Source organism: Pogonomyrmex barbatus, unplaced genomic scaffold (assembly GCF_055798465.1).
Source record: "Pogonomyrmex barbatus isolate J1 unplaced genomic scaffold, ASM5579846v1 scaffold1, whole genome shotgun sequence".
Taxonomy (NCBI): domain Eukaryota; kingdom Metazoa; phylum Arthropoda; class Insecta; order Hymenoptera; family Formicidae; genus Pogonomyrmex; species Pogonomyrmex barbatus.
In genome coordinates, this window is record NW_028297098.1 from 943982 (window position 1) to 956164 (window position 12183).

Here is a 12183-nt window from a genome sequence, read left to right on the forward strand (position 1 = left end):
ATTATATATCCCTTTAATTATGCATCCCGGCGGTAATCTCGACTGAAGGTAAAGAATCGTCAGATGAGGCGCTTAGGAGTAAATCCGACCCCCGGGAATAATGTATGCATTTCTTATGGGAGACTAGAGCTCATCAGGCTAGTTAAGGGCTAAATTAATTCTACGCGCTGACTACGGCGCTTTTCGACGAGCAATTCGCCGCGTCTCGCGGGAGTGGAATTCGCGAGATGAAAATCGATCGACGATCGCGTCTCCGCCCACATGAGTCCACTCGCGGCGGAACGAATGTATGGAATGATTTCCGCTCGTCCCAGCTCGAAAATCCTCGCAATTAAACGTTAATTAAAACTCACGGCTAAACGTAATTTCATAATTTTAACATTTATTACTGCGGTTTTCACTTCCGTTGACCACGTTCCTGTACATCGTTTAATCCCCACAGCATAAACATCTACTCATTATTTCACCATTACATGACGTGTCACCCATATGTAATCGCTCTTCAACGTGATCATTCAAATCATTCAAAGATCTGATATCTGATTTTTTCCCTTTTTTCATTTTCAAAAATATTCCGTTCGCTGTCGTCGTGATATCGACGACTGCGATACGAAGCGGTCCTCGTTATTTCGAAGTTATCGCACGGCTTTCTTCGCAGTGTTCTTCGAAAGACTTCATTACGGATTTATTGATCGTCGGATCTAGTTTACACGAATTTGCATGTATAATCAGTGCCAGATTTCTTGTCGTGCTAGAAATTCGTATTTTGCACAGACAAGCGAATTCGTTCGTTCTCTGGGAGATCACATCATAAAGCGAATCTATAATTGACAAGTATTTTCATACTCGCTTTGCATATATATATATATATATATATATATTTATTTCATTTTGTCTGACGTAATAAAATAAAAAATACTAGTCGATTTTAATGCGGCCGTGAATACGAAGGGATAAACGAAGAGTAAAGGGAAACCACTGTCCAAATTGGAAAGAAGTGTATCAATATTTTCATTCTCGCATTGTTCTAGTCGCGGTCTAGGAAGCCTTTAATAGCCGATGCGAAATTCTTGATCTATAAAGGAGGTTTAATAACTGCGGAAGGAAGACAGACGAATATGTCAGAGAGAGGAAGAGAAAGAGAGAGGGAAAGAGGGAGAGACAGAGCAATGTTGGACGGTTTAATATGTATAACGTCCTCGAGGGAGGGAGGGGAGGGCGTTATAATCGTCGAGTATCGATCATCTCTGTGCTACATGACGTACTTCGCTTCGGGGGATTTCCCGTTTGACCAATCAGGGTCTGCTGAAGGATCATAGCCGCGTACTTGTCGTTCCTGATCGTCCTGCAACTACGCCACGTATATATGATGACTCACAGTGATGCGGAAATCAGAGTATTCCACGGATTGGAGAACGCAGGAATTTTCGACATTTGCACGGCGCGATCAAATTTGCGCTGCGCGAAATCGCTCAAAGAATCGATCGCTGCGATATTCGAATTTCGTGCATTTATGGTATAACATGCAATCGTACTTCCGACCATTTCCGCTCTCGTTATAGACGCGGACGCGTGAATATCATATTTCATTCCCCGTCGAAAAATTTCAAATCGTACGGCGCACTTCTTTTTTTCTCTCCCCCCTTTTTTTGTTGCGCGTGGCTACGGAGCACGCCGGGGAATTGCGCAAACAATATTGACAGATGAAACGTTCGTCCTGATTCTCACTCGATAACTGGCGCAGATTTATTGGCCGTGTGTGAGCGACGCGTGTATCATTTCGCCGCGGATAAAATGTTCGCCGTTCCGCTAGCATGTCGCGCGAGAAAAAAAAAAGCCGCAAATTATTGCATGACGATATTAATCATTACGCGGTCGTTTTTTACCGTGCTTTCTATCACCTATTACCCGCCCTCAGCGACGACATTTTAACGGTAGTTTCACGTCAATCTAACGATTTCTCTCGTTCGTTTGCTTTTCTTTTTCAGAAATACGTCAGCGAAGGATCGACGGTGAGGGACTGCGTGCCCCATTGCGTGGAGAAAGGTGAGTGCCATTCCTCCTCCCGCCATCGCATTGCACGGGGCACATTCTGCAATCGTAAAAGGAGGAACAACTGTTACAATCCATTTTCGCGGACCGAAAGCCGTTTCGCATGTTTTTCACACGGTATCTGCGACAGTAAATCCATGCGCTTGCTCGTAAATTCCTTGGCACCGCCCGGCATCGCCGATGGCCGGTTGGTATTTTCGCCTGGCCCCATCGACGAAATTTACAGAGGATAAAACGGCGGGTTCTAAAAAATTTGTGAAACCGCGTGTTATCGGTTGCTTCGGGCCGACGTTTGTTATCCGAAAGACGACGAAGTAACGCCAGCAACCTGGTTGCTGGACGGCGACATCCAGGACGCCGGATGAGAGAGACGATAGAAGGTCCCTTCCCCGTCCTATCCTCCTCTCCTCCTCTCCTTCGAGGCGCGTCATCGATTTCGGATTTTATCGTGTGGCGTGTGGCCCGCATCCGTGCGCTCTTTTTCTATTCGTTCTCTATCCGCCGCTCGAGAGAGGATACGAGAGGACCTATCTCCAAGAGGGTGGGATCGTGCGCGCTTAAAGATCCCACGAGCGAACCGGCGAGCGGCCGTGTTATCAGGCCACGTCGTTTTATTGTGCGGATGAAAGCCTCATACTTTTCCTTTCCTCGCTCGTCGTATTTCTCCGCCACTCGTCCTTCGAGCAGCGTCTCCCTATATCTCTCCTTCGCTCTCCTCTCGGTTTTTTTGTCATATCGCGAAAACGGAAGCGCCACGATTAATCTTTGTCTTCGACGGCACGCTTCGCTGTTTTCCTGCTCCCCCTCTCTTTTTATTTGTCGATATTAAACCTTCATAGCTAAGAAAATTCTGGCCCCATGATTTTCTTAAAGGTTATTATTCTTTCTTCGGGACGTTTATACATGATAAAAAATATGTTGTTAAAAATTTTAAAATTTTTCTCTTCGATTTATGACGATTTATCATCTTCTTTTTCTATTATGATTGTAATACAAAAAAAAAAAACACGAGATGTCTATTCCTAGATGGCCAGATCAAACTGTTGAATGACGAATCGACTGTTTCAGAGGCCTGGAGCACGAGGACGTACTGCTGCCAGCAGGATGGCTGCAATTCCGGCCCGTCGTTGACAGCGTCAAGCAGCACGTATTTCGTCCTAGCGATCTCGCTGGCGGTCCTCGTGGTGTGCCGAAGCCTTCGTGGCTAATACGTGTCGTCCTGCAAGATGAAGGATTCGCGCCGCGGACGTCTCACGAAACCGCATTCTTCAAAAAACTTCAAACATACAAATTTGCATTTGGGGAGGGAGGTAGGAAGGGAACGTTGCACCCTGCATCTCAAATGTCAGCGCCGAGCGATCGGGACTTCCTACGAGCGGATATCGCGGAGACGTCGATAGTCGTCCTTTGATCCTTCAATCCTTTCGTCAGAAAGCCGAATGAAACTTTATGTCGTTTATAATCGGACATATCTTCCCTCTCGCAATGATGATTGCCGCGTGCTTTTCGCTTTCTGATATGACGGTTACTGCAAACACGTTTATTCGAAATAAAGTTTATAATAAAGAAAGCGAACATCGCATGTCAACGCATAATGACGCTTGAAAAAAAGTTTTGTTGATTTTATCAGTTGCATAAGACTCCATCATAAAAATCATATTAACGTGCTTTCGTTAAACGACAGATTGAGCAATTTATTATTAATAAACGTTGGAATATAATTTCTTAAAAAAATTAACATTCATAAGGTATATCTAATTATACAATATATTTACTACTTAAATTTTCAATATTTTAAAGAGCTCGCTATACATTTATAAAATACTTTGTGTTTCTTCGATACGAGGAAACACAAAGTATTTTATAAATGTATAGCGAGCCCTTTTTTTATCAGAATTATTTAATATCGAAAGATAAATCCAGCATTGAGAGAATAATTATTTCATTTTCCAAGAATTCAATTTATCAGATAAATCTGACGGATGGGGGGGGAGTGTTTAAAAAAAATGTAAAAAAGATTTATAAATAACGTACGCGTAATTAATGTTGTATCACGTATTATTCCCAGGCATTTTCACTGTCTGATTAACGAAATGTCATGTCTAATCGATTTGTGTCGTCGTCTTCCATTTCACGCGACGGTATCCACGTCGTACAGTCACAGCCGACTCAATTCAACGAACGCTGAATGCACTTCGGCTAAACTCGGCCGAGTTAAGTGACGCGGAGAAATCGGCTCGTTAAATCCGATGCGTTGTCGCGCCAACTTTCCCCCTCTCTTTCGCTCGCTCTATTAAATACGCATGCTTCCGCATACTTTCGTGGATCGACTGCCCTTGATGATAAAGTCCTCCCGATTGGATGATTGAAACTTCATTTGGCGAGTCTCGCTCTGAATTTGGGCACCTGTCTATGGCGAACGAACCATAATTCACAAAAAATCATTATCAAAATCATTATCAATAACGAACTCGTTACAAATTTTTTCTCTCCCAATGGCAATAAAAAGTCCATGTGCAGAATTTCTAGAAAAAAAAAAAAAAAAATTATCTCACCCACTCAAAAATACCGGAGTTTTATTCCCCGCACGCGATTTCTCGACAATGAAATAATCGGAGCTATAGCGTCAACATTTAACAATTGCGCAACATGATTTAAGAATGACAAAGACTCGAAAATAGTCGCTACCATCATCATTATCGCCGTGCTTATCCGCTTTTACGGTAGCTTTTGTGCGATCCGACTTTGCAGACACGCGTTTTCGCGAGACTTTCCTCGCGCGATGCGCGTAATCAGCTTTTTTTCCCGCTGCTTTATCAGAAAACGATTTTTTTTTTTTTTACGATAGAGAAATTTTTTCGGAGTTAACAGAAAGTAATCGTCTATAATCCGTAAAATTCCGTTTTGAAAACTTGTAGGTATCTTAGACGAGAGAACAATGATCACGTTGGATTTATCTTTAAGAATCTTATGAGAGAGAGAGAGAGAGATTTTAGTAAAAAGATATACTAAGAAAGAAAATAATGTTCTTAGTATATCTTTTCTTAGTATATCTTAGTATGTTTCTTTACATTTTTCTTCGTGGAAAAATCTACCTTCTGACGATGAAGAAATCGGAACAAAAGGCAGAGGAGATACGAGACATCCTCTTTCTATATACACATATATATATATATATATATATATATATATATATATATATCGGTTTCCGCATCATGATTTTTTTCTTTCTCGAGCTCTCTCCGGTCAGCCGCCTGTCGAGGATCAGCATTCTGTCGGCCTCCGACGGCGGATTGAATTTATTCAAAAAGTTTGGGCGTCCCATTTTTCGTCGGGGATTTTATCGACGCTTCTTCCGTCGCTTCTTCCGTCTATCTGCCATCGCTTCGGTACATGCGAGTTTAATAACATCGGGACGACCGGCGGAGTTGGCGTGCCGAAAAAGCAACGCGACCGAAAAGTTCCAGGAGCCGATATATCAATATTTCGTACGAACATCGCGCGATGTGTTCGGGCTTCATGAATATTTCGGCGTGTCATGCGCTTTTCATTATATCGTACTTCCTAAGCGTGCGATAATATCCATTTTGCAATTGTTATTAACTCATTGAAGCGTAACTCTCTGAAGTTTTTCATAAAATTACATCAATGAAAATACTTGAAGAGGACGTTTAGGAGTTTGAAATATCTGAAACGTTTTCAAGTAGGTGAAAAAACAAAAGAAAAAAGTATCCGCATTTATATTAAAAAATCTGTATAAAAAAACAAGTTTCATAACCTACTTGATTCTTGGTATATTTTTTAGAATGTCTTGAATGTTTGAAAAAGGAAGCTAAAAATGTTATGGCGAGCAGAACCGAAACAATTAATGTTGCTAGCACGCTTTAATGAGTTATTGATGTCCAAAGGCGCCAGAATGCCAATATTGTTTGGGAAACATTGCTTTTTTATGGGCATCTTTTTAAAAAGTTAAGCCCTGATAATCTTTTTTTGATGCCGTGGTGATGTTATTGATTGTATCGCGAATGTATCTATATGAAACTCCGCATCTTCCATTATGAAGAATTCACTATGATGATAAGAAGAGCTTGGCCTTTTTTAATCTCATTTTTCTGTCCTATTCCTCCACAGCCGATTATCGTTTGAAAGATAAACTTTGTTACATCAGAAAGAGAAAGCACGCAGTAAGAAAGAATTTAAACTCGTCTGCATCAAATGTCTGTACGGGCATTTTGCCATTTCATAAAAGATATCTTCCAAAAGTACAAGGGAGAGACGCTAGTTTCGAGACGTAAAAATTAAATTATTAATTATTGATAAATAAAAAATTAGACGTATTACACTTACAGAGAAAGCGCATTAAGCTTGCAATAAAATAAATATCTATATATATATATGTATATATATATATATCTCTCAGAAGTTAATTTCTTTTCCTTGTACTTTTTTGAATATTTGTATATCTTGAAAGAATCAAACGGTTTTTTGCATACTTAACGGATATCAAAGGCATCTTTCCACGAGGGTAGTCTGCGAGTCAATTTCGTCCATTGTCTTTATACGACTTTATTGCGATGAGGGATATCGAAATATCCTAATCAAAATTTTCACCTGATCGAGTCAATTTATACAATGGGACATGATGTCCTGACATATCTTGTTTCTTTGGGACGACTTGAGACGGGCATGTCTCAACACCGCTTACCGATTCGCATTGAAGGAAAGAAAAGGGGAGAGAGAAAGGGAGAAAGCATCGACGGCTCGACTGGAAACGGCATTCTCCGCGTGGAAACTGGTATCGATACATTGGACCATAATCGTTGTCAACGACATCGACGTTACTAAAGACCGAGCACTTAAAAGGAGCTGCAACGGAATCGGCGGCAGCGACGACGCGCGAACAAAAATGTTATTTCTGTCGCTCGACACTTCCTAGCCGTAAGACACACAAAGAAAGAGAGAGGAAAAAAAAAAGAAGAGGATTGAACAAATAAATAACGTGGATAACCTACATACAGATAATGTTTAACAGAGGAACAGTGAGGATAACAATAATGATGTTATTATTACTACTATTATTATTACTATTATTACTACTATTGCTACTAATTACCATTACTATTACGAACTACTGTGCAACACACCGAGTATATATATATACATATATACATAGTAGTTATGATCGATTAGGCGAATGTGTGCAAGCGGAGTTGTCGATTATTATGTAACCGCTTTAAGTAGCCTTATAAATTGTAATTAAAGCGCGGATAATCTACGTCTATACCGGGTGGCGCGAAAGAACGCGATCGTACTCCAATTTTTATTTTGAAAAAAATTTATTATCTAATTAATTCAATCTCAGAGAATCACTTATAACTTCTAATCCGCCATTAAATTATTTCTTTCCTTTGTATTCTTCTCATTGAAATTGACGATATTCGACGTCATTTATGAGGATCAATCCTACTACTTTTTATCTACCTACTAGAAGAAGAAAATCTCGTCCTGTTCCTCTCGTGTCACTCGGTACATACATCAGCGTATTGGATCACGAGCAGGTAGGCAAGAAACTAAAAAAAAATTCCTAAAAAATAGCGAGATTCATCTTAGCGGATAAGCAGCGAGGGCGATCACGGAGTAGCGGATAATCTGTTGTCTGTTCGCAGGAGGAAGGGTTTAGCGATCGGACCCCCCGTAATGTGAACATCCGGAAAACGTCGAATCTAAAAATTAATAGACGAAAACGACAGACGAAGACGAACCGAATATTCGAGAGATTCCCCAATCGCAAGATGAGTAAGCGAACAACGAATAGTCATTGTTCGTCACGCAAACGAATACTAAATATTTTTATTCGCATATAACAACGAACAATGAATAATCCGATTCGCTATTTCAATAACGGGATTATTTCTCATGTCTCATCCCTTAAGACGTCTTTTGAATGTTCGCGTTGCGAACGGGGACGAGCTATCTGTTCTTGCAATTTAGGGGCAAATGATTTATCTAAAGTTAGATGACAAGAGAGTCTCTAGAATAATCGTTAAAACTAATCTATTTCCCGTCTCGGACGTCGGCCGCATCTAAACGTTCGATTGTTATTGTTGGAGGTGTGGTTTCGAGATAGCCGTCGGCGGTTGCGGCAGCGGGATTAATCGTTGACGGTTCGCATCGACTTAGCGTAATTAACGTAGGATCGATATCCACCCTTCTCGACGACGATTAATTTTGCTCCGATCGCAAAATCGCGCGAATCACGCGCGATTAGGCGCCTCGGTGGGGAAGATTACGTCAGGTATGCGTCGCTGGATTACATCACGAGACTTTAAGTCGTTCAAATTCAACTCATTAGCCGCGATCGAGGATCTATTTAACGCCGATACATCTTGCTTAAGCCTCCTCTATATATTTTTATAAACTAAGGGTAGCACCAGATCGATCACTATCACCCGCGGACCGTCGGAACTATTATTCCCCCGATTATATATTAAAACTAACTACGAATTAAAGTTACTAAATTCACTGTAGCTTTATTTGAAAGTTTATTTGAAATTTTTCCCAACGAGCGCGATACGTTATAGTCCATTGTAGCTGCATCCGAGAGTTTAATCTGTATACAGAAGTGATTCCTTAATTATCATTTATAATTAATCCGAGATGAGAGAGAGCTCGTTTTACGCGAGAGATATTTTGACAAATGCCAATAAATATGGATTACCCGAAATTGGCTGGTAATTGCCGGAACATTTTTCCTTTTCGAAATGAGCTTTCGTATTTCGAATGCCTCGAATATCACCTCGCTTCAAAATTCTGAATTTTTGTTACTGAAAAAAAGAAAATTATACAGACGCGCGCTGACAGGACGCACACAGAACTTCTCGGATGTTCTCACACGTAACGATTTATAAGTGATTTCTTAATATATTTTACTATATCACGAAGGAAAAGCTCGATAATAACTCTTCAATCGTTGCGAGTTCTATCAGCTTCTGCCGGCAATAAGATCGTGAGAAGATATCGTTGTCGGATCACTCGGCCTTCAACTCACAATCTTTCAACCTATGATAAGAGACATTTTACAATAAATGTGTTTGCGTTCATTGCCGCGTTCATTTGCGTTAGTTTTATCGATTCGATAAAAAAGTGTTGCTGCAATCATTACTTATATAATTTAACATAAATGAAACGACATCAATTTGATCATGACGATATCGAAAAGAGAATACCATAAAATGACATGAACGCGCATTACGTGATGTAAAATTACAATTAATACTAATTGTTAAGCCGAGTGATTTGCGCGATAATTATTAGAGTTATATATAATTATATATACATACATAAACATGTATACATATATCCGATGTGTATATATGTATATGTATATATACATATATATGTTATATATTATAATATTATATTATATAAAATTACATCACACATATTGCATTACATTATATATATATATATATATATATATATATATATTATATTACATTATATTATTTAGTTATGTAAGCAGAATATGTATGACAAGTTGTACATTTATATTAGACACACACACAGCAATAATAAAAACTATACTCCGAATGTGCGCGCGTTTCTTTCCCTTAGATAAATGAACGAAATTCATATATCAAATATTGCTGTGAAGAGACAGCAAATATGAATATGTGAACAAGCATAAATTTATCATATATTGCGATAGGTGGGATAATCAATTTGACTTTCGTTCAACGAATATCTATCTCGTCGATCGATCGATCCTCGCCGCCCCGATCGGGAGGCGATGCCTTAATGCAATTTCCATTTGACTTTCCTTTCTCGGCACCTACACCTATGTACTGTGGTTAACACGGATTGCCGTACCGCCACGACGTATTCCCTCATTCCATCGGGGCGACGATTATTTACGATCGACGTCGTGTTGCATTTTTCAAGCCGCGGCAAAGTGCTCGACGAAAGCACGGCGTCGCTCGGACGTGATTGATCGTCTACTCGGACCGATGCGATTTATCTGGGGTAGAATGGGGATTTTGGACAATTACGGCTTTCCTAATGCGAGAGACCTTAACGCATATTGGGAGTCAAGCAGCGACAAAGTTACGTTTTCTCCTACAACAAAAGGTGAAATGTGCATGCCGATGTTTCTTTGTACGTGTCAGCTGTTATCACTTCTTATTTTTTTTTTAAATTATTAGTTAATTTATACGTTCAGGAAAGAGAGAGAGAGAGAGAGAGAGAGAGAGAGAGAGAGAGATGTAGAAAATTATTTAAACTCAATGAGCATTATAAATATAAAATAGGGATTTTTTTTCACAGATTCTTAATTTGATGACTAGAATTCGTCTGTCAGAGCGAGCGTGGCATAGTAGACAGCGCATTGGTCTAGTATGCTGAAGATCCCGGGTTCGAATCCTGGTAGAATCAAAATATTTTCACACGCTCTCCTCCTCTCGACGGCCTGACAAACCACGAGAGTATTCTTGCCCATAGAATCTCCTCAAAAATTTACTGTTCGAAACTGGCGTTAAAAGTAGGTCCCATATGCCTGTGCATCACCTACATGAGCACCACGGGCATATGAGAGTGAGGTAGAACAGGCTAAAAGCCTATATACGAAAGTATAGGAAGAAGAAGAAGAAGAATTTGTCTTGACTTTTCCTAGTCAAGGTGTGAAATGTCTTTTTCAGTGGAAACCAGCGAGTATCACTTTCACTGGATCAAAAGCAGTGTTACGTTATTTATTTTAGAATTTGTACGCTCTGTTGTCATAAATGATTTCACAGAGCGTACCGATTCTTTAATAAGTGTCGTTAACAATTGGCAACGTAACCATCAACCATTGGCACCATCTACCACGGTAAGTCCGCAGATGCGACGAAATTTAACGTGCTAATTAAATAAAATTAATTATTCTAAGTAATTATTCTAATTAAAAATAAAATATTTTGAAGTTTAATCTGACGCAAAAGCAACATTATTAATAAACTGAGAGTATCAACAGTCTTCATTATGATCCTATTCGTGCGATAAATACATCTGTCATCGCCCTCTTTAAGTAGTCTATGCCAACTCATCACGTATCTCTTCGTTACATAGTGGTAACTTAATCGAGATTAATCGACGGTTTAGTCAAATACACTTAACTCCGAGGCTAAGAATTACCCAGGGGATAAACTATTCGCCGTGTTCCCACGCTGATCTCGATCCCTTCGATTTTCTCAACAAATTAATCATTTCCTTGAAGAGTGTTTGCGAAAGCTTCTTGGCCCGGATTGATTTCCGAGATCAGAAAACAAAAGTTCGTAAATATTATGTATAGTTCCATGGCGTGGCGCAAATATCTGTCACTATTTCCTTTATATTTTGGACGGGTTAATTAATTAAATAAATTAAAAATTACATCAGTGCCACAGGTATGTTAATTCTGGATTTATATTTCTCGACACAACGCTGTCATTACTAATCAGTCGTCGGAAAGCTTATTAAAAATTGTTTTACCGTATACTAAGAAGTATGATGAGCAAATCTTTGGTTCAACTATTCGCGCTGTATACTCATTAAAAATTTGCTTCCATCGTAGATCAAATGCAAATTTGTTAATTAAAAACTTCGCTCGAGAAATTAAAAAAGAAAATGTCATTTTCGATTACTCGTTATTCTTTCTTTCATCCTTTTTTTATTTTTATCAGTGTTGCTCGTGGAAATACTTAAAGTAAGCGTCGGCATGTTCAGTCGGCATATGCCACCAACACAAATGCGTTCTAAAGATTTAAATTGGAAATACTTGTGGATGATCGTTTAAATGTATACGCTGCAAATCGACGGCCTTTTCATATCAATTTCGTGATGCGCTGTTTACGGGTCTAGTGTAATGAAACGCCAAAGACTTTTCGGCCACGCTAACATCTAAAACTCACAAAATTGAAAATCTGCATGTGCAATCATTTCCGTTGGAAACTCAATTTTAAAGTTTCAGAATTTTCGCTAAACGCTACACTATATTGTATATATTAGCGGCTCCTCTTCTCTTCTATGTTTATAATTTTTAAATTAAATTTATATTATTTTCGAGATAAGCGATTCTATATTAATGATGACGTAGTACAAGGTATACGTAGTGCAGTA

The 12183-nt window shown here is 39.3% G+C and overlaps 1 protein-coding gene across 1 annotated transcript in view; it reads left to right on the forward strand.

The window, feature by feature from the left end:
• LOC105430078 (uncharacterized) overlaps positions 1-9642 on the forward strand; it is a 69066-nt gene extending 59424 nt beyond the window's left edge. Inside the window, exons 3-4 of the mRNA XM_011643419.2 lie at positions 1989-2046; positions 3121-9642. Of these exons, the coding sequence (XP_011641721.1) occupies positions 1989-2046; positions 3121-3260 (198 nt within the window). The 3' untranslated portion in view covers positions 3261-9642. The remainder of the gene's footprint in view (positions 1-1988; positions 2047-3120) is intronic.
• The last annotated feature ends 2541 nt before the right edge of the window (positions 9643-12183 follow it).